The following is a 27285-nucleotide window of genomic DNA, read 5'->3' as shown; positions in this document are numbered from 1 at the left end:
TGATGTTGTAGTTACAATGGCTGGCCAGTGGGTGTGATGCTGATGCTAGTAGCTATAGTGTCCACTCCACTGTGGTGGCACTGGTGGCTGATGTGAAAACCCATTCACAAAAAATATAATTTTATTAACAGTATTCTCATCAAGAGTTTGGGTAACAGATGAAACTTCTGAGAACATGGAAACCATGCAGCTGAAGCAAATCTGAAATGAAACAGGGAAATGGGATTTATGGATCCAATACAATCTTAATCCTAATTTATTTACGCTTTAGACAAAAGTTAGTGAGGCATTTTCAGCGAACACATTATAAACACAGCATAATGTATACGGTATTGTAGACAAATCATTGTATTTGTATTTCTTTCTTAAAGGATGGTAGTCTTCAGTGCCCAACTTGCAAAGCAATCTATGGGGAGAAAACAGGCACCCAGCCCCCTGGGAAGATGGAGTACCATGTCATCCCCCACTGCCTGCCTGGCTACCCAGAGTCCAAGACCATCCGTATTGTCTATGACATTCCTGCGGGTCTCCAGGTCAGTACTGCCTTGCCTCCATAAACGAGGCTTGGTGAAACCTATCATATTGCTGGGCCATGTAGGCCAATGTGTGAAATTGTGGTCAATTTGTTAGAGGGTTAGTCAGTGGTAGTACAGTGAATGCCTGGATATCAAATATTCATTTGCAATATTATGTCATACACCTACTGCATGCATTCCATGTCTCTCTCCATTTGTCACCGTATCAATAAAGGCTAAATGAAAAATCTCTACAAAGGAAAAGTCTTGAAGAATGATAGATTGGCCAACCAATGATTTAACTTCATTATTCAGTCAGTCAGTATGTCTGTCTAGGAGATACATTATCTCTAGAGCTGGCTGGTCTGGCCAAAAATAAACAATACTGTTTTCTCTAAACCTCCTCTGGTAAATCCATAACCTCACTGCCACAGTTGCTAAATAGATTATTTTCTTTATCTGTGAATTGTAGGGACAACAAGGAGGTGTTCTGGTGACACTATATCAATGTAGGCCGCTACAGCATGAATGGGACAGTATCCATTGATGAATTCATCAGTATTAATGCTTTAATGCATTCATACAGCAAAATACAAATGGCAATGACCCATAGACTGTAAAAAAGCAATGACCACATAACCTCCTTGAAGAGAATAGAGATCACAGCTTCCTCTCTGTGCACTGAAAGAGGCAGGAAGTGGGCAGATGAGAGAGAAAGAGCTGCATATTTCATCTTGACATGCAGAGCCAAGATTTAATAAAGTCAATAAAGTGACCTTTTATACCAGAGGAGCTGGTTTAGACTCCCAGGGGAGGGGACAGACGGCTGTGGCAGTCTGACTACTCAACAGTGCAGCACAGCAGGACCCTAGGACATTTTAACTGGTCTCCCCTCTCTCCCTTTATTGTATTATATTTAGTTGTCTCCGCCAGGCCGAAGGCATGGCCGAGACTATGTTCGCCCCCTCTCCTCTGTATGTCCTTCCGTCCATCCGTACCATTGGACTGATCAGTGTGAAACTTTGCACGCACACTCCCTAGAGGCCAAGGAAAAACCTTTTATAGCGCCACTAGCGCCACTATCACGCACATCGTTACACATTATCTCTATAGTCATGTGATCATGACGGATCTGTCAGATTTTTCATATACTGTACATCCTGATTGGCTAAGATTAGCATCTAAACTTTGGTTCATTTTGAACAAAATGCCTCAAATTATGAACGATTCGGAATCCGATTGCCGTGAAACTTCACATTGGCATGTTATTGCACCACCAGGAGGCCGTTTGTGTTATGTGTGTTATGTTTTTTTTTGCTTTCGCCTTTATTTTTTAATATTTTTTATAGAGGGACAGACAGTAGGCCGACAGGAAATGGGGGAGAGAGATGGGGGGGGTGACATGCAGTAAAGGCCGTCGGGATCGGGAGTCGAACCCGCGGCACACTGCCAGACTCAGGCTACCGGCCAAGGTGCCTGGACCGCTGAGCCACAGCCCAGGCCAGGAGGCCGTTTTTTTGCCAAAAACAATAGAGGGTATGTGCGTGACATCATCATCAAACCCGGACGTTATGCAGGAATGCCTAGTGAGTGGCAAAAAACTACTTTCTGGCCTTGACAGCCCATGAATCCAAACAGAAGTCCTATCTGATTGCATTAAACAAACATTAAACAATGTTAAACTCACTTTGCCTGTTGCTTTTCCACTCGATTTGCCACTTGATGTGCCATTCACTTTAAGCATGCGCACACCCTCTATTTTGCTATTACTGCTACAGATTTTTTTTATAGTCATGTCATCAAGACACCTGTTTGATTTTCATTATTTCATGCTGTATGGCCAAGATTGACTTCAACTACCTGGCCTATAGCAGAGACCTATATATGCTGCAAGGAGCACATTTTTCTAGTCCCGTTTAGTTTTTCCTTTTTTTCTCTTTGTCTTTCTACTCTGCTGTCTATTATTATTCTCTGTCTGTCTCATCCCCCCACACCCACACACTACCTACAATCATATTTTGTAATGCATTCATTCCATAAATTAATCATTCCATAAAATGTGTGCATCATAGTCGATGCACACATTTTCACATCCCTACTACAAATATAGATATTATCACTATAAATATAAACCTCCAGGAGGTTTTATTCTGTGTGATCCAGGAAGAACTGACACCCCTCCAGAGAGCACTGTGACAGTACAACAGGGTATGAGAAGTCAGGATTGTCAAGTAGTTAACCAAGCCAAATAACGCCAAAGCTCCACCTACTGTGTTGAGTTGCGTTTGGACGGCTTAAAAAATGTAACCGGGGAGAATGGGAGCGAATGCAGCGCAATGCAACGTCGGCAGTGGAGCACCCTTCATAAAAGGGAACATTCCCTGCGTTGACGTGACGCCGACACAGTGCAGTGGAGCTTCGGCGTAAAACAAATGTGCAGAACTTTGCCTTTGTGACATTGGTGCAGAAACATATTGATAAATTACAATCGGATTCAAAGTATTCAGTGTAGGCTAATTAGTTAATGGATGTAGAAGGATTTGTCTTGATGAAATTGGTCGGTGCATAGACATATTGACTGACTCTAGTGTCATGGACCAGCTGAGCTGACACGCCAGACACACAGAGGGTCCCAAATTTGACCCCAAATTTACGTCATCTTGTCCCCACACGTCTCATATTTGCCATCGACAATGAAAGGAGAAATTAGGCCAAATATCCGCCAAATACGACCAGTATGAGATGATGCATCATGATAAGAGTGCCCCTCACTTCGATGTGATTTTTTTGTTCCTATTTCCTATAGACCACTGAACACCCCAACCCAGGCAAGAGGTTCAGTGCTAGAGGCTTCCCTCGACACTGCTACCTCCCTGACCATGACAAAGGCAGAAAGGTAAGTGTAACAGGGCGACGCCACCTAGGGTAGCCTAGCCCTAGTCAAGAAATCCTCAAATGTTCTAATAGGATATCATAGGATTGCAAAAATACTATTAGAATCCTATAGGATTTTCCAACGTTCTTTGGAAACGAACTTTGGAACTTGGAATTTAGGATTATGAACATTTTAAAATGTTCCAATATAATTTCTATAGGATTATGAAATTCCTATAAGAATCGTATAGGATTTTCTAATTTTCTGAATCCTACAACAGAATCCTATAAGATTACGACAATCCTATTAGGATCCTATAGGATTGCGAAAATCCTATTAGAATCCTATAGGATTTTCCAAAGTTGGAATGCTCTACCAACAGCCCTGAAAGCTTTAACTTCCCGATTAAGGTGTAAGGCTGACCGAAAAACATGGCTCCACGACCATTCAAATGTCACTATCATACAGTAAAGTTTTATTCATTCAAATAAATCCCAGATTGGCCTGGACAGCTGTCCAGGTACCTAGTCTCAATGTAGCCTGATCCCGGGGGCCTTTTCTGCATGCCACTCCCCATCGCTCTCTCCCCGTTTCCTGTCAAACTACTCTACTATCAATACAAGTTTGAATTCAATATTCTATGCATGATTTATACCAGTGGTTCTTAGTTTATGTTGTGAAGTGAGGTGTACTAGCTATGCCTGGGGTGACTCCAGGCACACCTTGAGATTTTGCTGAAGTGCTACAGAAGTCAATGTCGACTGAAATGATTACCTGCACTTTATTAACATTCAGCTTTATGAGCTTGTAATCCAATGGCTCCCCTGAGGTAAAAATGATTTGAGCTGAGTTCAGCTGCTCAGTGCATTCTGAAAACTAAAACATATGTTGCTGTGTTGTTTAGCAAGATGGATCTAACTGTTTTGCACATTTATTTTTCAAATTAAATGCTTATTAAATCTGTGATTTAGGGTTAGGGTTATTTATGTTATTCTGAATCACGGTTGAATCCATTTTCGGATCACTTCGAAGGGAGACAGCGTTCCTTCTAGTGTGTAGCTGCTAATTTAGTTTGTTGTTGTCAGACATCAAAGCCTCCTGCTTGCTCGGCCTTGCGCCGAAAAACGAAACTTCAATCCGACTGATTCTCCAATCGTACTGATTCATGTACAGTATATGACCACCACATACCACCACATTGTTTTATTGTTTGCTCTGAAGAAAATCTGATTTGTGTTACAAATTGTGTCGCAATCATTGCGGATCATGTGTGCCTTCAGGTTCTGAAGCTTCTGATCATGGCCTGGGATCGCCGCCTCATCTTCACCATTGGCACATCCAGCACCACGGGCGAGTCGGACACAGTGGTGTGGAACGAAGTCCACCACAAGACGGAGTTCGGCTCCAACCTGACCGGTCACGGCTACCCGGACCCCAAATATCTGGACAATGTGCTGACCGAGCTATCTGCCCAGGGAGTGGGTGAGGATAACCTGAAGGACTGACTGACTGCCTGGCTGACAGACTAACTGACTGGCCTGTTGACTGGAGATGGTATGGAGCTGTGGAGCTCCACACACCCACTGTCCCTAACATCTGCCTCTAATGCGGAGGTCGCTCTGCATGACAGGCGAGAGCGCTCTGACATTCTGCTTAAACCCAAAACAACAGACTCTGCAGATACACTATGTCATGTGGACAGTAACAGCGATGGATGGAAAGCAAAAGTCATGGGTTTTCAATTCATTATTTGGTTTTAGTAGTGCCGTTTCTTTGCATTTACATAGAAACCTACTGTAAGACCGCCCCCCACCACTGTCTCTCTCCATCAATGCCTTGCACATTGATGTTCTTGCTAAATGTTCTTATAGGGTAGAGGAATGTGAAAGCATGGTGAGAAATGATGTTTGTGGCATTACCTGTGGGTACATACTGTATAGTCTGCATAAACCCCGTTCAGAGTGCATGCAGTCAGAACCCTTTCCTCTGCTTTAGGGGTGTTAATGGTGTGCCCGTGTCACAGGGAAGGGACAAGTGCAACTGACTTGGTCCACACCAGTGCTACAAAATGAATTGAAATTGAAAGCGTAACCTGAGAGTTGTAGGAGGATTGTTGAAATACTTCAAGATGTGTAATATTTAATGAAGTGTCTATCTATTAAACAGAAGGGCAGTGCATTGTCAGTCAACAATGTCCCTGGCTTGTGTGTAGAAAATGTTTGGAGTTTAGTAATCAAGAATTGACTGGAATACTTGTTGGTTTACCTGTATCTTTCTCTAAATGACTTGATTAGTGTGCCATTTGATGGACAGATCCTTGGATTTTGAATTAGTAATCAGTGTGAGTTGAGTGGATATAGTCATTTGACTTTAGGTCTGTATCACTGGCTGGCCATTGTGCCATGTTCAGTATACCTGATGCCATTGTTCAATGTTCAATGACTGTGTAAAGTCAAAGATGTATTATTGTACTGCATGTGCTAGGTTTGCAGAGAGCTGAAGGAGATTAAATATTAGTGTTTGGAGGCAAGCGTATGTTTTATGGCTAACCTTGTCGGCTTGCCTTTGAAAGGAAACATGAAAAAGGTTAAACAAGCATCTTACCAATCAGTTTGATGCTTGTTGAAAAACTGGTGAAACTGGAAAGAGCTGAGGCAGTGAAAGGGGATTTGCTGCCCTCCAAGGTTAAACTCATTTGTTTTGTTGACACATTGACGACTCTGACCTCTGTTAAAGTCTGCCTTATTATTCTCCCATTGAAAGAAGCTGAGGCGTTGGGTATGATCTATCACGCTCACCATACATCGGGGGTTGAGCTGTGTGCATACGCATGCTCTGTGGCATTTATATGCCACCAGTTTAAGTCCTTGAACAGAAAAGCTGAACATGCTTGTCAGAGAGAGCAACATCCTCCCTTCTCAAAGACCAACCATGTCCCCCTCAGAGAGCCATCTTAGCCACAGCTGTCCTCATGTGATCTACAAGCCACTGGTGGGCTTGTTCTGCATAACATGCTGCATTGGGCCTTCAGTGCGGATTGTTGGTGCAGCTTTGGACAGATACCCATGCATCCTTCTCTCTGTGATCTCACTGAAGGTTATCAGATCCGAGCTTGATTTATATCTGTCCATTTATCTGTCTGTCTGTCTGTCTGTCTGTCTGTCTGTCTGTCTGTCTGTCTGTCTGTCTGTCTGTCTGTCTGTCTGTCTGTCTGTCTGTCTGTCTGTCTGTCTGTCTGTCTGTCCATCCCCTTCCCACCCTTCCAGCAGCAGCAGATGGGCTCTGCAGTAAAAATAAATCATGGGAATGGTGTTCCAGAATGTAGATGGATGTTTCAACATCCTTAGCCCTCACACCCCTCCAGATTATATGCCTTTTAACTGAATTATGTTTTTCTTCTCAAGTTTTCCTCACTGGGAGGCTTGTGATAATTATTTGCCTCTATTCTTCATCAATGTGTATGTTCTATGTTAATGAGCAGAGATGTTGGCATTCCAAAGGACATTGCAAGTTTATAGCGTAGGCGGCTAGGCGCCCACTTGTGGGTTGTGGATGTTGAATATTTGGGACTGAATCATAGTCTTCCGTAGCACTTTGAGGCAAGCAGTTTTCTTTAATCAGTCCTTTCATTTTTAGGAAAAATGTCTTCTGTCGTATTGGCAACATCTGATGTTTTGCTTTATTAAGTTGATGTTTATAAAATGGCTTGTAATGCTTTGACAAATATATACAATGTACATTTGCAGATGTGATATACCTTTAAATTCAAGCTCAATTTGAGTCTATGGTGTTAGTTTAATTTATTTTTATACTCTTATATATTAGAAAATATAATGACATCAACTTTCCCACATATCTAAACACAGGCACATATTAACATGAATACATACAAATCTGGCAAATACTAATTTGTCAGTATTGTCAGGGACTGTTGAAATATGTATGACATGTTATGGACGTCTTATATTACCAGTAGTCTTAGCGTATGCTGCTGTCGTTACCTTAATGTAGAATCTGTGTAGTTGATCCCCCGAGGGGTTCCAATAAGTACAGTAAGTGTGTCTTTATTATTGTTTGGGGGAGCTTTAGCAGCATGAATAGATGGCCCTCCGTCTAGGCCATTATTCTTTTTTTTATTTGTTCAGAAGAACCACAGAGTGGATGCAGTCAACGATCTCTGTTCTCTGAAGTTGAAAATGGAAGACAAGGGTCAATAGTATTTGTGAAGTGTTTCTAATCTGTATCCACTTGAACCCTAGTGTCCCCTATTCTGAGCATGTCATAATAGATGAACATTTGGTGAAAATAGGCAAATATTCTGCAAAAATGGCAGACCTACTTAAACTCACGACGCGTTGCAACATCTTGTGAGCTTGTAGTTCGGCTATTTTGATTAAGAGATTTTGTGTAGAGCGAAAAAAAAGGAGGGGACCAAGTGGGTGTCACAATGAGGACAAATTCAAATATTATCAGCTCAGTTGGCAATCATAGGCAAATCTACCGAATTGACATTCAAGCAGGGGGAGGCAGTGTCTCAGGAGTCATTTGGGAGCCATTTGGGAACTAGAAGGTTTACTGTTTGATCCCCAGCCTGTTCTGCACTTATTAGTGCCAAAGGCTAGTAGGTGATTATGCCATTTTTAAGTGGTGTTCGAATGTGTAGCAAGAAATATTATACCCTATATAGTGGACTCATCTTTATGATTGATTGATTGATTGAACTTTGTTTAAAAAAAGAGAAATTCAAGTAATATACAATGCATTCACTGAAATTCCAAGGATAAGAAAGCACAATATAATGTCTGAAACATTGGGTACAAACGATGGTCACTAAAACTACACTATACCATATAGTTGCTAGTAGGTGCTTTTAGCATTGTGCCGGAAAAAAATGCTGACGTATATTTGCCACACAACAGCAATGACATCAGTAATGTAGACCCAAGTAATATCTGAAATATTTTTTGTTTCGATTTTTTGCAGATGAGTTCACTGTATAGTCTACAGAACTCCCTACACCATAGGGAGTAGGGAGTAGTCAATGAGAGAAAGGGTCCTTGAGCAAGACACGGAACCACCACTCCTTCCCAGATGCTGTTTAATATTTCTAGCAAACTGTTCCTAATAGTTAGAATGGGTTGTAGAGGACACATTTCCAGGTACGTGCAAATGTACTTGGCCAACAAGTAAAGGGGACACAATACACATTTATTATTTATTAAATACTGTCTACTTTACAGTTGTCTAAACTTGCTGGCAGTCATTGTACTGTCCTCTGCAACAACCCCCACCCATCTGGCACCCAAGGACCATAAAACAAATCATTAAAAAAAAAAAGTATTTTGCAACTGCTATTTGGCCCAGGTCTTGACAACAGTGGTCATTTTGCCTGTTCCATTTAAAGTTTTCTCCTTCACAGCTTTTTGACACCCTTTATATGGGAGAGCTCGAAAGAATGCTTCCAGTCTATCAGGGAATTTTCCATTTTCAAAGAATATATTTGTACAAATGCAAATGTTTTTCTTTTCTTCACTTCTCATCTAGTGGGATGAATGGAGTACTCCATGGTGCCGGCCCGTTAGACTTTTCAGGTGTGTACAGGGACTAAGTATACAGCAGAGTGCTCTTCGCTTGGTGGTTCAAAGAAGAGGAATGGTGTTTATGCAATTTAATGTTGAGTGAGAGAACTAATAATTTATGTGTAGCAAGAAAGGGTGCTTTTGGGGAGGGGGGTGACAATTGGGGTGTTTTCTTCATGGGGCGCCTACCTCTCAGTTTCTAAACAAAGGGGAAGTGATCCAAGGCTGTTCAAAGGCTTTATATTAGAAGACAGTAAGACACACATATATATATTTTTGATGTCTTTTTGGGGAGAAAAAAAAGACTGTCTTCAAATGAACTCTCACATACCACATTGTTATATTGTGCTTGTGATATGTTCCGTACTATTTTCCATAGCATAATTTCATTAGAAGTGGAATGTGGAACAAAATCAACTCATAACAAGGTGTACTACCATATAAAGGATTTACTTTACTGTTGTATTCTTATATAGTCTCCAATACATACCACCTATCTTTCTACAACAATACACATTATATTTTGCAGACATGTCTGTCTGTTCATGTGTGTACATGCACGTGTGTGCATATATGAGCATATATATGTGCAAGTGCTGATCTTGCCTCCAGTAACAAAATGTAATGTTCCCATGTCCTTTAAAGATACAGTAAGGTTCTCCTAGAGGCGCATGTTAACCAAGATATGAGGAAGTCTATTGCATAGCCTTTGTGTTTGAAAGACAACAAATGCAGTCTCCTCTTTTGATTAACACTTTGGTTCGCCTCATACTTTTTAATTATAGAAGATTTCTCACTTTATAGGGTTTCATTTCAAGAGAAGGGGATGCGACAGCGTTTTGCTGCCCTCCTTGCTCTTTTGGTTTCATGTTAAATCATCTTGAATGTTTTGCATTTTTAAGTGCCCATTTGCATTGACGTTGTGAGGTCACAATTTTGTAGTTTACCTTTCCATTTCTCTTTAGCAATGTTTACATATTGCTATTTACAAATGGTCCACAAAGAGGATTGAGATCAAACTACAAGAAAGATATAGAGAGACATCGATTAAACTATAAAGGGCTTCTTAATCTATCGGTCTTTATTGAATTGTGATGATGACCTTGTTGCATGTTTGTGTGTTTCTCGTGGAAAAATAAATGTGCCCTCAATAAGGGGTTAGTTTGTTTGACCTTTTTTGTCTCCTTGGTGTTCCTTCTCGCCTTTCCAGCAGTCTCCCTTCCCTTAATGCCACCATTTCCTTCTCCCCAGGCAGGCAGCCCTGTGCTCTGCACCTCGTTATATGGATATAAATGAGCTTTGCCCAGGCTGTGGCGGAGTGCAGCGCAAAACAGTTCTGCCTGGTAGTACATTTTGCTTTATGGTCATTTTCTGTCACTGGCTGCTGAATGTTGGTGCTGTGTTAAGGAGATGTGGTTTAAGATTCCAATGCAAGCCCCTCCAGTGCATACTAAAAGCGGGCCCTTCCCCCACTCTGTTCCAATCCAAGGGCCCTGCAAGTGGAACAGGGAAGAGCACATGGGCCTGTCATAGAGTGCCTGTCACAGGATGGAGCCTTCTGTGCTCAAGTAGCACATGAGGACCACCAGGCACCTCCCAGCTCTTGACACCCCCTCCAAAAACGTCCCTAGCAGCGTCCCACCTCTCTGTATCGTCCACCACAAAAATGACAGTCTTAACGAGGGAGGCTCTGCTGCCCCACAGCAGGCGGGTCTCATTAGCATTTTAATAAGGTTTGAAGGAGCGCGATGCTGCCAACACATTCTCATGCACTTAAATATGCATCTAATATGAGAGACGATGCATGACGTCACGAAGCCGTTTCTTGTGCCTCTCATTTGGCACGATTTAACACGATTTATTGTCCTGTGGGACCACAAAGTCCTCTGGTCACAGAGATTACATTAAAACCTTCTTTTGAAAGGAAAAGGAGCTCCATGGTAGTCATGGTGGTACAGGGCTAATGACATTCCCAGGGTATCCACGTGAAAGATATTGGCCACTGAGAGACAGTGATTTTTTAACCACTTAAACCCTATATGTACTTAGTTGCTCAGGGTCCCACCTGGTTCTATTCTACCCTCAAGTACATTTTTTTGGCCAATTATTTCTCACAGTTTAGTCGTTATGCAAATTAATTTCTCCCATTGCTTGTCAGTGCTGTGGTACCCTATATACCCTATCTGCTCACCTGCTAGGCCCCACCAGGAGGATGTACATTAGCATGTCCATCTGACTCCATCCATTTAACATCCCCCTAAATTTACACACAAATACATTTTGAATTAACCGGTAGATATGTGGTCACTGGTCACATGTGGAGACAGGGGTTCGAATCCCAGGTAAGACAAAGACATAAAAGTAATGGATTGCAGGTTTAACAATGACACATCATTACTAATGTAATTTGTGTTGTTATGGGAAGAAGCAGGGAAGGCATTTATAGCAAGGGGCTGAGCTGGGGGAGGGGGGGCGCCAGGGTGTGCAAAATGAGTTATTTAGCATGCAAGTTAACGCAGCATGTACAGATCATACTACAAAGACCACCCCATCACCAACATGCAGTGTGATGGATTTTACAGTTACCTGTATTGGAAATTAAAGAGCCTGTGTATTATGCAAATCCTAGAGGATTGACGGTCAATATGACACATGACACGCACACATTTTAACACGCACACATGTTAACATCCCATTTCTGCACAGCGGCAGAAGCAGCAATACAAAAATAATGTAAGTCTTTTTTTTATAAATTTTATAGCAATTTATTTTTGTATTATTTACTATAGTCCTACTAGACCCCAAGAAATTACATCTGGCCACAAAAGATCACGAGATCTACTGAATTTGTCAAACTGACATATTGAGCCTATGACACAATAGCCTATGGCTTCCCCCCAGTAGTCAACCTTCACATTCAGTAGATCCTGTGATCTTCTGTGGCCAGATGTAATTTCCTGGGGTATATTAGGACTATAATAAATAATACAATAATAAATCACCATGATATTTTGTAAAACAATACATATTTAGCCCCATGTTCGAATGCCCCGCCCCCATGTCAAAAACCGCTAAAATACCTAAAACGAAAGAAAGCAGCAAATGAAGAAAAATTAACACTCATCTTTTACTTTCTCTAATAACAACCTAAAACATGAACATTGGTTGAAAAAAACTAAAGTTGTCCTTTAACCATATTTGGGAGAAAGTGCCTTCCCTTTCCCCATGAGTTTATCCAACCTGGCAACAGTTTTGCAAACACGCTCTCCAGTTCAAAAGTGAACAGAGGTGCAATCATTAAACAGGTTTCTGTGTCACGCACAGTGACGCACTAGCTGTTATAAAGGTTCCTACTAGCCATATATATACCGGTATATATAGGAAGACGTCAACACAAGACAGATTTGAGTGGATACAAGAATTTACTGAATAACAGTGTTCACAGTAACAATCCACTTTGAACAAGCCATCCGTTTGTATTGGCAAAGTAAAGCACAGGCATTTCTTTCTTTCACAATATCAGCCTTCATTCAGACAATCAAAAGTTCACAAACCGATCAATGTTTGCTTCAGTTTTAAGTGGAGAAATACAACCCTACGGTATGTGTTCTAAAATAAGTGGATGGCCAAGCAATTAAGTGATATTTGGAACACACTTAATACAATATTCCATCTGCTAATGGCTATGATATATTGATTGTCATTATGTCTGGCTTCTCCAATATAATCGTACACATAAGGCAGTAAGGATGTGTGTTACTAATACCTCATTGGACATCCTCTACAGTAAAAACAACAGTATGCCCCTACATAAAGTAAAATGGTGTTGGTTAGATCAATACTGTAGATTATGATGGTGTTCATGGGAGATAACAACCCCTATATCCCAGTCAGCTACGCAGGGAAATCCTCTGAATTAAACTCTCAGAGTGTACACATGTAACCAAAAGGGTCCATTGGGTCCATTGTACACAGATACATTAATGCTGAGGATTTTACTATGTAGAGGCGATCTATCTTTGAGAATAACAGTTTGGCATCTCCAACTTACAATACACTGTCTAAGCCAATTTTAATGGCACTAGTATCTCAGTATAAACATGAATGTAAAGTATTAAAAAAGCATCTGTTTGGTAATTGGTACATGCTCTGTATTATTATAAACTTGGTCAATCTTGTACACATAGGGGTGTTATTCCTATCAGGTAAATATTACCCATAGCAATGTCAGAATGCCTACAGTAAACAGTATTTCCTCAGTTGCAACACAATTGTCAGTTGGCCTACTGTAAAATATTTCTTTAGAACCAAAATTACATGTTGAAACCCACGGGCAATAGCACCAAACAAAAGCATTAACTCTTTATATAAAAAGCCCATGGCAACAACTAAAACAATGTTTAACTATTAAATATAGCCTCCATTACAGGCTAAATAATATCATGGCATGTGGTCAATTATTCAAAAAAGAAAAAAACATTTACGAAGGTATCACCCAGTATATATACACAGTAACATGACCTATGCACGTATCGTCATTGCTACATTGTGGCTGTAGTGGCAACATAAATTAATAGACCACTATTTCAATACAAAACACCAATAAACGTCAATAAAAGCAATATCAAAATGGCATACATTCAGGTACTGTAGATTGCACTACAACAAACTGGTTGCATAAAATCTTTTTGACCAAATTCCTGTATAATATCTCAAAAATATATAAAAAGCTTCATTCTTTCTTTGTTTCACAACAAGCGGATGCAGGACTTGCAGGATGTTTGCTTGTTATCTACAGGTACATCAAAAATAAATCAAATCCGACCAGAAAAAAAAACATTCAGCAATACTTTTCACCTCCGAAGTACCATACAGTGTCTCCACTGATAGATGGCGGTGCACTCAAAGAATACACAATTTTTCAGACACATCCTTCACTAAGGACTGGATGGGGTTACCGTCTCCACTCTCATGATGTGAATCCCTTCTATTTAATTACATTAAAAGAGAACACTGTGCCTTCCTTAAGGATGATATATACATTGTTGCAGCACGGTGTTGCTCACCGAAAATCAGTTGTTAATTCTTAGGTATAAATTTGGCTTTATGGTCCAAGTGTGGATCATAAATGCTTGTTCCCAGGACCGGTATGATCTTCTAGGCCCTAAAATCTAGTACTGGGTCGGGAACCATTTGTGGGTCACGGACCAATTGTTATGGGTCACGACTCGAGTACCTTTTAAAAAAAAATCTATATTTTTAAAGAAATGTAAATAATTGTATACATTTTAAAACAATTCAATTACAAAAAAAAATCAAATAATTACGAAGTAGTGAAAATAGCCGAAGTTCGCAACGCGGGCAAACGTCTAAATTTGGCTCTCGACCTGAAAAGTTTGGGAACCACTAGATTCTACGGTGTCAGAATAAGACTGGTAGCTTCCTCTCTCTCCCTGCACTGGAAGCTGGCATGGGCCTTCTCCAGATCTTTGATCACACCTAGCAGGCGCGCGGCAACAGTCTGACTGGGTTTGAGCAGCTGGACGCTGGACTCGGCTCCGTCTGGGACAGGGAGAAGCATCCAGTGGTCAGAGTCAGATACAGATGTGTCCACATGAAAGGTTTAGAACTATGAATAACAACAATCGATGGTCACTTAAAATGCAGGTTCACACACACACACACACACACACACACACACACACACACACACACACACACACACACACACACACACACACACACACACACACACACACACACACACACACACACACACACACACACACACACACACACACACACACACACACACACACACACACACACACACACACACACACACACACACACACAATGTATAGCCTACTGTAAGATAGTATACATTTCAGTTCATGATGCTAATGTATGATTTATAATACTGTATGGATGCCAGTCAGACAGATAGAACGACAAACAGACAGACAGACACAGACACAGACACAGACAGAGACAGAACGACAGAGACAGACAGAACGACAGACAGACAGACAGACAGACAGACAAGACAGACAAGACAGACAAGACAGACAGACAGACAGACAGACAGACAGACAGACAGACAGAGGCTATTGCCTATTATAGTTCCCAAAAGGTTTTCTCTTCTATGTCTGCCTTTAATCCTCTTACAGCAGCTGGTGGCTCACCTAGATGTATGGCAGAATTGATTCTCTTCTCTTCCTCTATAGCCATGTCAGGATCTGGCAGCTCCAGATATTTATTCCTACAGTTATCGGTAAAGAAAGAACATCAATCTTAAGATTACAGTCAGAACACTATCTGGAGGCTGAATAATGGTTCAAATGTGTAAGGGCAGGATTGTTATGCATATTTCTTGCTGTTAAAAGATTAGATTGATATCGACTTGAAGCTCTGTCTGTAGTGTCAGGAAACATCATGCAGCAGAATTGCACATCTCTGTGTTGCAACAGAGACCTCTAGTGTCAAGTAAGCCAACTACATCCTGAATCATAGCTTGCTACACTGCTATAAAAAGGCAAAACAAGAGTTGTAACTTCTAACCGATTAAAGAAAATGTCAACGGTAATGAAGATGATTCCTAGCAATACTTACAGTATATGTTTATATATTACTCAGCTATAAACTATATAGGTCTACTTCTGTTATTGACTATAATTTGGCGTGAGAGGACATATCGTTAGGTTAGTTCACTTCGTTCTAACCTGTGTGTACAGTGTCTGTAACCATTGTCAACTCTTAACAAACAACTAGGGTCATTCTTTGTAGGGGAGTCTATCTCTTATCTCTCACTACAACCTGAGTTTGTCTCTGCCCTGGATGAGCTGCTTGTAGATGGTCTGAGTCTCTACATCTGGATCCAGTGGGTCACTCCAGTCTCCCAAGGTCACGGCGGAGTGGGTTCCACTGCACCCTGAAACTGAGTAAAGAATCACAATCACAATCACTTTCATCGCCAAGTTGTGATTATGTGCAGATGATTTTTTTACTTTGTCATGAAGCAAGAAGAAGATTAGAGTCAAGATTACCAAGTAATGGCCCAGTAATGGTAAATGTTATGCATCTACTGTAGACAATTTGTAAAGTTTTACCGTAAATAATGATTAAATAATACATTTTATTTATATTGCACTTTACATTTAAAATAAATCTCAACGTGCTACGATACAGGGTAAAAATAGGGAGGAAAAAAAAGAAATAAAGGAGGAGTACTAAGGAGGAATATTATCCAATCACAGCTGAACACAAGCCACATGAAGGATAAATGGTCGAATGATGATGTCATTCATGGCTAGGTTACAGTGCACAAATATCAGGATCCCATAAAAAGGTTTTTGCCTCCAGCGAGCATCTGACAACATCTGCTACCAAGCCCACAGTACAGTATGTGTGCTTTTACTGTTGAGAGCTGGACAATATCATTGCTACTGTCAAATGTTCGTTTGACCTATCGGTGTCAACCCAAATGTCCAGTTGAGTTACTGGTGTGTAATAATTCCCAGTGGTGGAAAGTAACTAAGTACATTTACTTAAGTACTGTACCTTAAGTACAGTTTTGAGTATTTGTACTTTACTTGAGTATTTACAATTTCCAATACTAGTACACTGTGTGTACTATTGTTCTTTAACTCCACTACATTAACCGCACTTCAGCCCTACATAGATTTCGTCCATTTGATGATAGCCGATCTACAAGCTCACAATGCGCTGTGAGCTTGTAGATCTGCTATTTTCAAATAATTTTTATACATGTGAAAACTTAAAATGGGACATTATGCACAATGAGTACTTATACTTTTGGTACTTTATGTACATTTTGATGCCAACACTTACTTTTACTCAAGTACATTTTGAATTCTGGACTTTTACTTGTAACAGAGTATTTGTAACAGAGTACATTGAAGTATTGATACTTTTACTTAAGTAAAGAATGTGAGTACTTGTTCGACCACTGTCAGTGTCAAGTCAAATGTCCAGTTGAGTTACTGGTGTGTAATAATAATTCCCCAGCCTCACCAGTGCGCTCTGCCTGCAGGCAGCAGGTCCATTTGCCACTGCGATGAGCCCCAGGGTGGAAGGAGGGCAGCATCCGTTCATTATCGATGCTGGCCTTCCTGACTGCTGACAGCCACTGGTTCAGCTCATTCACGTTCTACAAATACAAGCATGTCACAAAATGATACACTCTCTAGAAGACCAGATCTATAGCCGTTATTGAAGTTAGATTGGTATAATGGTGCATTTATATAGCGTCTTTCTCCAAAGCACTTTACAGAGATGGTGCATTACATTCACCCATTCACACACACACATTCACACACCGCTGCCGGAGGAAACCATGCAAGGCACCAACCTGCACATCAGGAGCAATTAGGGGTTCAGAGTCTTGCTCAAAGACACTTCGACACTAACTCTGGGGGAGCCCGGGTTCGAACTGGGAACCTTGCGGTTCCCATCCGGCTGGTTGAAGACCAAGCAAGCTGCGCCATTCTGGATCAATTGCAGAGGCTTAAGTGCGCATGCCGGTAGTCAACAGTCAAGTTTTGATATGACTGAAAACAAGCCACTCGATGAAGAAAAAGTTAGACTTCCGTGACAAAACAGTATGTATAGCTGGGTCCCAATTCGTTATAATCGTGCACTTGGTGACAAGTTTCTGATTTTTGGCATGGTGTTAGGTATGGTTATAAGGTTTTCAAAAAGCATCGCAAACGAGTTGGGCTCGCCCCCTAGTGGTCCGTTTGCAATTAATCTAATATTAAATGGGCCAGTATATGGTTAAAAACCATAATAAGGGATAAAAGAAAATTGTCAATGGATTCTATTAGTATTGGGTATGCTAAATAACATACTAAAAATGTAGGAAAAAGTAACTTCTGGAAAGGCATAATTTTCAAGATGGCGTCCACGATGGCTATAAACTGGGATTTAATACATACAAAATCATAACAATTATGCACTTGGTGACAAGTTCTTGATTTTTGGCATGGTGTTAGGGATGGGCATAAGGTTTTCAAAAACCATCGCAAACGAGTTAGGCTCGCCCCCTAGTGGTCCGTTTGCAATGAATCTAATATTAAATGGGCCAGTATATGGTTAAAAACCATAATAATGGATAAAAGAAAAATTTCAATGGATTCTATTAGTATTGTGTATGCTAAATAACATACTAACAATTCACTATGGGGTCACATTATGGGGTCACACTATGGGGTCACACTATGGGGTCACACTATGGGGTCACACTATGGGGTCACACTATGGGGTCACACTATGGGGTCACATTATGGGGTCACACTATGGGGTCACACTATGGGGTCACACTATGGGGTCACATTATGGGGTCACACTATGGGGTCACATTATGGGGTCACACTATGGGGTCACATTATGGGGTCACACTATGGGGTCACATTATGAAAAAATCACATTAGGAAAAAATAACTTCTGGAAAGGCATCATTTTCAAGATGGCTTCCACGATGGCTATAAACTGGGATTTAATACATAAAAACCATAACAATTATGCACTTGGTGACAAGTTCTTGATTTTTGGCATGGTGTTAGGGATGGGCATAAGTTTTTCAAAAACCATCGCAAACGAGTTAGGCTCGCCCCCTAGTGGTCCGTTTGCAATGAATCTAATATTAAATGGGCCAGTATATGGTTAAAAACCATAATAATGGATAAAAGAAAAAATGCAATGGATTCTATTAGTATTGGGTATGCTAAATAACATACTAAAAATGTAGGAAAAAATAACTTCTTGAAAGGCATCATTTTCAAGATTGCGTCCACAATAGCTGCAAAATGCATATAAAGCTGGGATTTAATATGTAAAGCCCCCTAGTGGTCTGTTTGCAATGAATCCAATGCTGGCCTATTTAACATTGGATTCATTGCAAACGGACCACTAGGGGGCGAGCCCAACTGGTTTGCGATGGTTTTTGAAAACCTCATGCCCATACTTAACACCATGCCAAAAATCAAAAACTTGTCACCAAGTGCATAATTGTTATGATTTTGTATGTATTAAATCCCAGTTTATAGGCATTTTAAGCTTACTGAGGCCACCGTGGACGCCATCTTGAAAATGATGCCTTTCCAGAAGTTATTATCACCCTAATTCTTTATGTTATTTAGCATACCCAATACTAATAGAATCCATTGGAAAATCTATTTTTATCAATTATTTTGGTTTTTAACCATATTTTTGCGATGGTTTTTGAAAACCTTAACACCATACCAAAAATCTAAAACTTGTCACCAATTGCACGATCTTGTTGATTTGGGACCCAGCTAGTACAGCATATACTATTAGTAAAATAGTATACCGTATATATTGAAATAAACTAATACATGATGCCAAAGGACGATTTTAATGGTTACTGGTGGTGGGGAGGGGAACTAGCTTTTCTGCATTCACCCAGCAGATGGCCGCTCAGATGAGTGCACGGAGGGGAGCTGTTAGGGGCTAAGTGCCTTGCTTAGGAACACTTCAACACGCAAGCTGGGTGAGCCAAGGGTCAAACCGGCGACCTTCCAATTCCCGGACAGCCTCCTTACCCATTTGGATACGGCCGCCCCAAATAAATATCTGTGCAGACCGCAGAGGGCCAGGCACAGTGTCAGTATACAGAAGGATACCTTGCAGACCGCAGAGGGCCAGGCACAGTGTCAGTATACAGAAGGATACCTTGCAGACCGCAGAGGTCCAGGCACAGTGTCAGTATACAGAAGGATACCTTGCAGACCGCAGAGGGCCAGGCACAGTGTCAGTATACAGAAGGATACCTTCCAGACCGCAGAGGGCCAGGCACAGTGTCAGTATACAGAAGGATACCTTGCAGACCGCAGAGGGCCAGGCACAGTGTCAGTATATAGAAGGATACCTTGCAGACCGCAGAGGGCCAGGCACAGTGTCAGTATACAGAAGGACACCTTGCAGACCGCAGAGGGCCAGGCACAGTGTCAGTATACAGAAGGATACCTTGCAGACCGCAGAGGGCCAGGCACAGTGTCAGTATACAGAAGGATACCTTGCAGACCGCAGAGGGCCAGGCACAGTGTCAGTATACAGAAGGATACCTTGCAGACCGCAGAGGGCCAGGCACAGTGTCAGTATATAGAAGGATACCTTGCAGACCGCAGAGGGCCAGACACAGTGTCAGTATATAGAAGGATACCTTGCAGACCGCAGAGGGCCAGGCACAGTGTCAGTATACAGAAGGATACCTTGCAGACCGCAGAGGGCCAGGCACAGTGAGGGCCAGGCACAGTGTCAGTATACAGAAGGATACCTTGCAGACCGCAGAGGGCCAGACACAGTGTCAGTATATAGAAGGATACCTTGCAGACCGCAGAGGGCCAGGCACAGTGTCAGTATACAGAAGGATACCTTGCAGACCGCAGAGGGCCAGGCACAGTGAGGGCCAGGCACAGTGTCAGTATACAGAAGGATACCTTGCAGACCGCAGAGGGCCAGGCAGTGTCAGTATATAGAAGGATACCTTGCAGACCGCAGAGGGCCAGGCACAGTGTCAGTATACAGAAGGATACCTTGCAGACCGCAAAGGGCCAGGCACAGTGTCAGTATATAGAAGGATACCTTGCATTGGATGTACATTGTGTGCAGCTGTCCGTCGTTGTCCTGGGTGACGACCTGCATCACATTCTGTTGCTGAAAAGCGTTCTCATCCACCCTCTCCACTGCACACACGCACTGAATAGGGATGGAGGAGCGCACCTGCAACCATTCAAATGAAGACACGCACACACGTTGCACGCACGCACGCACGCACGCACGCACGCACACGCACAAGCACACGCACACAAGTCAAGAAGATCAAGGGTCAAGAAGAGTAGTATAAACAACACTGACAAAATAACACTGCAAATTTCAAGTGCATTAGGTGGTTTTAAGACGAAGGTTTGAGCCAAAACCATGCTCAACCATGCTCATATGTATAAAACAAATAATGCTGTATCATTATTACTACTACAGTATGTGTCCAGAGCAAAGTAATTGAACAGCTATAACAATGTGCAACGATTTTGCAAAAGCATAGGTTTGAGGAACACAAACTGTTCATTTGTTAATTAGTTTGTAACTTCAAGAGTGTACAAAATCCAACATTTTGTACACTCTGAATTAAATGAACACTGAGGATTCTAGTGCTGGGAGCCCGCAGAGCCCGCATGGCAGAATAAGGCTACTTTAAAGTGTAAATCAGCCACTTGCACAGGGAGCCCCGCCTCACTGAGACTGGAGGATCAGACCAGGATATTGTCTGCAGTCTGATTTGCAATGTTAGTAGGAATATCCACAGCCTTCAATGAAGCTAGCCTTTATGCCAGTCACACAAAGGAAGGATGGGCTCAAAGAGAGAAAGCTTTTACTGGACAGACTAGCTTTGGCTAGCCTAACCCCTGTATCTGTCTGTCTGTCTGTCTCTGTCTCATTTACACTGCATCTCTCTCACTCTCATTATCACAATACTAAACACCACATGGTAATATCTACTCCCCTAATGATGTTCTTACAAGGACGAGAACAAATACATTTAAACAAATGAACTGTGTTAATGGCAAGATGATGATCAAAAGCTATTTGAAGAGTCCCTCACCCCACACACACACACACACACACACACACACACACACACACACACACACACACACACACACACACACACACACACACACACACACACACACACACACACACACACACACACACACACACACACACACACACACACACACACACACACACACACACACACACACACACACACACAAAATCGAAGGACATAGATATTATTACTCAGTAATAATAGATGAGTCATTTTTAGTTTCCTCGTCCACCGTGGGTTTACATAACAGGCAGTCAAGTAATTAGCATTTTATTATTAAGTCGAAGAAATAACTTTGTTATAACTTTGTTGTTATTGTTTTTGTACAAATGGAAATAACTACAACTAGGCCAAAAGTAATTAGGTTCTGAATATCTGGTTGGATAGAGAAACATCCCAGCCGTGTGAGTGAAATGACTCACTGTCACAGAGGCTAGGATTAATTTAGCATTCCCTGTCACAACACGAGACACTTCTCAACAGCTTGTCTTATCAGTGGCCTTACCTGCCAGTCAGGGGTCTTTGCGTAGGACAGAGTCTCACTGGTTAGCCAGAAGTAACGCTTCTTAAAGGCAAAGCGGGATAGGAGCTGGGAGCCCTCTGCCTTGTGTTTATGGAGGTAGCCTTCCTTCAACGTGACCGAAGGCAGGAACACAGCTCTCTGAGGGACCTCAGTCACTGCAGCAGACATTCATACAGAGGGTTTTAATCACATAGACTCTATTGACTCCCTATTTTCAGCCATAATAGATAGCTCTTTCAAAAATAGTGAAAATCACGATGCATCACATCGCAACGCATTGAGACAATTTCTTATTATAAACTGTAAATTATAAGCTGTTATAATTTGATTTAATGCTGCGTTATCAATCATTATCTAATAGTAAGTGTGACCTTTTTTAAATGGTGTACAATACTTATGTCATCTTAGCGCCACAATCGTCTTATACAATGACGTTTATCGATGTAAACACAAGATGGAGCTGTAACAGTGCTAACGTGAGAATAAACAAAACTGTTAAACTGTTAAATTGCAACGCATGGACTTTTTCTTACACCGTTACTTTTATCATTCACAATTGATGCTGCCTGGACCTTGCCTCATCAGATCAAGGATACCTTTGAAAGACCCAGAATAACAAACAACCAGTCCTGCATAACAAATCCAGCAGAAGAGCATTAAATGTCAAACTGGCCTTTCAGAGAGAACCGTGGGTGTGTGTGATGGCACAAGGAGACAGAACTGTGGGTGTGTGTGATGGCACAAGGGGACAGAACTGTGGGTGTGTGTGATGGCACAAGGAGACTGGAACAGAGAGAACTGTGGGTGTGTGTGATGGCACAAAGAGACTGGAACAGAGAGAACTGTGGGTGTGTGTGATGGCACAAGGAGACTGAACTGTGGGTGTGTGTGATGGCACAAGGAGACTGGAACAGAGAGAACTGTGGGTGTGTGTGATGGCACAAAGAGACTGGAACAGAGAGAACTGTGGGTGTGTGTGATGGCACAAGGAGACTGGAACAGAGAGAACTGTGGGTGTGTGTGATGGCACAAGGAGACTGGAACAGAGAGAACCGTGGGTGTGTGTGATGGCACAAGGAGACTGAACTGTGGGTGTGTGTGATGGCACAAGGGGACAGAACTGTGGGTGTGTGTGATGGCACAAGGAGACTGGAACAGAGAGAACCGTGGGTGTGTGTGATGGCACAAGGAGACTGGAACACGATATTTCAGAGAGCTGAGATGATTCATGACAATAGACTCACTGACACATGGCAGTAAGAAAGGCACAGGACAACCGCTCTGGCGTGTACATGCAGAAACGACTACTCACTCCGACGCCCTGCCAGCCCTGATACCTATACCCTTTTACCATGCCTCCACTTGGGTTATTAATATTTCACCACTGGGCTATTGTTCCATGTTATTCCACTAATGACAGGAGTGACAGTGTAATCATGCTAACACCTGGCAGCTATTATACACTGACAGGTGGTGAGTGAGGCCACAGCTAAGCTCTATGGCAGCAACCTCTGAACTTTCCGGTTAGTGTTCAGTTTGGTGATGCACAGTATGAGTGGGCAGAGAGAGGCTGTCTAGGAATCGGAAGGTAGCCGGTTCGACCCCCAGTTTGACCAGTATTCATGTTGAAGTGTCCCTGAGCAAGACGCTTAACCCCTAAATACTCCCTCTCCTTTCCATCCATGTAGCTTACCACTGTTGTGATCTACGTCGATGAGCTTGTCCAGAAAGTCTTTGACTTTGGCTACGCTGCAAAGGATGATGGGATGGAGGGGTGCCATCCACTGTTCCTTTCCATGACCCAGCTGCAGACCCAGGTTCCCCACACTCTGTAACGCCTGCCAACCACAAAGGAACCAACAACTGCTTTCACAAAGTCTTTGACACACAAACTCTGCATTTGCAGTGGGAATACAATTTACAATTTAGGCATTTAGCAGACGCTCTTAATTCAGAGCGACTACAGTAAGCAAGGACAACACGAGGTAAAACATCAAATGCATAGAAATAGTGACCTAGGACCATAAGTAAACCAAGAACCTTTTATCAGTAGAATATCCAATAATCTGTAGTACATTGAAACTATAAACTCTATAGGATACCAGCTCAATAATGACCTGGCATCTGTCTACATAACACATTTGCATATTAAAGCCTGCAAGGTCGTCAAGGCTAGGGCAAGTGCTACGGCAAGTGCTACGGGTTAAGGTGGAGTCTGAAAAGGTTCAGATTACGGAAGACGGGGAGTTCAATGCTTTAATAAGGTGCAAACAAACAAAGGAAAGGACTAACACCGCTTCATCTTCAGAGTCAAACCGTTATGGCGTGCATGCGAAAGGTTACTGCATAGACCCTCCTCCATCCCAATATCCGTCTGTCACTGGTCACTTGCATTCAAGTGAATCAAAGTGATCCAAGTATCTTCTTTAAGTTCATTGGCTAACAAGTAGACCATATAGATCTGCTGTTACAAACTGACAATGATAATGATAACTTTGCATTGGGTGTGAACTCGATATTTGAGTGCCAGTGGACTGTTTGCTTCAATTTTGTCTCTCTCTCTCAAAGTTTCAGATCAAAAGGCCTCCCCCCCGGGGCCAGGCATGCTGTGAGCCCCTTTGTCCAGCCCACACCATGGGCAAGAAGGAAGTCCTTCCATATACGCTCCTCTGATGCTCTCCTTTGAACCACAGTGTGGTCACAGCACAGATAAAAATAGACTGTTCCCTGTCTGTGTGTAGGGGACCCATGGCAACAGGACTTCGGTACCATGGACAGTTACCACAACACAGCAGCAGGGAACAATACTGTATACGTACATAATTATGGAAGGAAAGGGTCTTCCCTTCCTTGTGTGAAATTACATGTTTAAGACATCGCTAATTCTATATTTACCGATTAGGCTAAGAAGTAGATGTTATATTTTAGAGGTAAATGTTGAAATGATTTTAATTGAACTGTTATTTTAATATAATAGTATTTACATATAGTATTAAAACTGCACTTTCAAATATATGTTTTGTATTTGAATACCTCTTATGGTATTTGAATGCCTCTTATGGCCTACTCTGAGGCAAGGGTATGTTTAGTCCCAGTCAAACTATCAGAGAGATTCCTAGGAGTGATTTTGAGATAAATATATTGAATCAGTACTGTACTGAAGAAGTGGACTGTTTCCTGTGTGCATGCATACATGCGAGTGTGCGTGCATGCATGCATGAATACATGTGTGTTAATAGTATGCATCGTACCTTGGCCAGTAGCAGTAATGTCCTGCTGGTGCGTGGGTCTGCATGCTGGTCCCTCAGGTGGAACAGTTTTGGTGTGAGAATGGCAGGAGCAAAGAAACGCAGGAAAAGGAACCCACTGATTGCCAGATACTTCACGTCCTGTTAAAACAGAATGTGATACACAAGGAAGGAAGTGAATGAATAGGAAAAACGAATATATCTAGTACTTCTCTATTATAGGTAAAAATCACACCTGTGTGAAGTGAGGGGCGCTCTTATCATTATACATCTCATGAACTAACAACTGAATTTATGTGATTGGTTTGCCGATTTGCTCGTCTACATATATGACCTAATTTCTCCTTTCATTGTCAATGGCAAATATGAGACGTGTGTGGACAAAAGCTGTATTCCCTCAAAAATCACCTCACAATGCTTTGCATTGCAACGCATTGTGAGCTTGCAGATTGGCTATTTTGAATTGTCCGAAATGTATTTAGGACTGAAGTTGTTAATGTATGTTTTATAATAATAATCAAAATGTACAAAATAACTAGTAACTAAAGCTGTCAAGTAAATGTAGTAATGTAGTAATAGTACGTATTTATTTAAGTAAGTAATATTTGGATCTGAGATGTAGTGGAGTAGAAGTAAAAGTATTGGAAATTGGAAATACTCAAATAAAGTACAAATACCTCAAAATTGTACTTAAGTACAGTACTTAAGTAAATGTAATGTTACTTTCTGCCCAAAACCATGATTGGAACAGAAATCCAGAAATCCGGACCCAGTACTGACCTCATTGTCAGGGTCGGTGAATTGCTCCTCCACCCGCTTGTGCAGCTGTTTGAAGGCCACCCTCATGACAGGAGGACACTGGACCACTGAGGCCACGATGGACTCGATGATGCTGGACAGATAGCCCTGCAGCATTTCCATGCTGCTCTCCCGCACCACGGACTCAGACACGGCGCCCTTAAATGATATCCGCCTTCACAGAAACAGACACAGAGACAGCAATGCACTGCAGTTTCACTGTGAATCTACTGTGAATTCTGAGAATTCTGACGTCAATGGAGTCCACATAAAATCTGCGCCTGTATCCAAACTCTAAATAGTAGTAAAGCATAGTAACTACATGCAAAGAGTAATTACTTTTCATATTAATTGTACTGTGTAGTATATTATGCTAAATTAAATATTAATTAAATATTAATTATATAATTGCATGCCTTAATCATGATAGAAAATGTCTCAGTTATGAAACAACAGCTGAAAAGTGCAAGACCTGCCATGATTATTATGTTCATGGCGTGTCATTGTCAGCATGTGACTGATAATGCCTATACACACAACAAAATGGTATTTCAAACAATAGCTGCAAAAAGATTCATTTAAAAGTAAGAGGAGGGGAAAACAAAGGTGAGCGGCAAGTGAAGTTGTTGGGGAAAAGAGTTATGTGAGGAGGAGACAACAGATCACATATTGCCAGTCAGATACTGGAGAAATAGTACATGTTAGATCCTGGATATCCCTGTGTGTCAGAGATAGGCATCTCAGGGGGCTCACTCTAGTTGCCTGGCAACCGCCATCCCCCCATTTTTACATTCTCTTCTTCTTTTTTTCATTTTCATTTCTTTACACTGATGTCTAAGTCTTCCTCTAAAGGCAGAGGCTTTCCTTTCCGTTGGTACAAGATAAGTCATTGGTGAAAAGGGTTGCAGCTCAGAAAATAACTGGGACTGCCTCTGGTCCAACGGAGCAGTCTTTAGGTGTTTTCTTTTTACCTGGAGCGGTTCATTTCAATCTTACATGGATCCAGCTCAATGTACTTCCTCTCCTCAAAGACGCGGTTGATGATGGGCTTCAGAACCTCATGCAGGTACAGCATGCCGACAGCCTGGCAGGGAA

At 41.8% G+C, this 27285-nt stretch overlaps 2 protein-coding genes across 4 annotated transcripts in view; one reads left to right on the top strand and one right to left on the bottom strand.

Moving 5' to 3' along the window:
* Positions 1 to 10140, top strand: part of dtx1 (deltex 1, E3 ubiquitin ligase) — a 70484-nt gene extending 60344 nt beyond the window's left edge. Inside the window, exons 8-11 of one of the 2 annotated variants that reach the window (XM_079515238.1) lie at positions 372 to 533; positions 3322 to 3411; positions 4671 to 4872; positions 8935 to 10140. In XM_079515238.1, the coding sequence (XP_079371364.1) occupies positions 372 to 533; positions 3322 to 3411; positions 4671 to 4872; positions 8935 to 8942 (462 nt within the window). In that variant the 3' untranslated portion in view covers positions 8943 to 10140. Of the gene's footprint in view, positions 1 to 371; positions 534 to 3321; positions 3412 to 4670 lie in introns of both variants that reach the window. The other variant, XM_079515237.1, reaches the window with a different exon arrangement.
* A 2286-nt stretch (positions 10141 to 12426) lies between these two features.
* The window catches only part of rasal1 (RAS protein activator like 1), a 41453-nt gene continuing 26594 nt past the window's right edge, over positions 12427 to 27285 (bottom strand). For both annotated transcript variants that reach the window (XM_079516244.1, XM_079516243.1), the window contains 10 exons: positions 27162 to 27274; positions 26173 to 26365; positions 25396 to 25533; positions 23838 to 23982; positions 22127 to 22299; positions 20595 to 20732; positions 17004 to 17139; positions 15786 to 15906; positions 15155 to 15231; positions 12427 to 14531 (listed from right to left, as the gene is read on the bottom strand). In XM_079516244.1, the coding sequence (XP_079372370.1) occupies positions 14383 to 14531; positions 15155 to 15231; positions 15786 to 15906; positions 17004 to 17139; positions 20595 to 20732; positions 22127 to 22299; positions 23838 to 23982; positions 25396 to 25533; positions 26173 to 26365; positions 27162 to 27274 (1383 nt within the window). In that variant the 3' untranslated portion in view covers positions 12427 to 14382. The remainder of the gene's footprint in view (positions 14532 to 15154; positions 15232 to 15785; positions 15907 to 17003; positions 17140 to 20594; positions 20733 to 22126; positions 22300 to 23837; positions 23983 to 25395; positions 25534 to 26172; positions 26366 to 27161; positions 27275 to 27285) is intronic.

This window comes from Electrona antarctica (assembly GCF_951216825.1).
Source record: "Electrona antarctica genome assembly, chromosome: 12".
Classification (NCBI taxonomy): Eukaryota; Metazoa; Chordata; class Actinopteri; order Myctophiformes; family Myctophidae; genus Electrona; species Electrona antarctica.
Note: the sequence above shows the minus strand (reverse complement) of the source record. Positions and strands in the feature narration are given on the sequence as shown.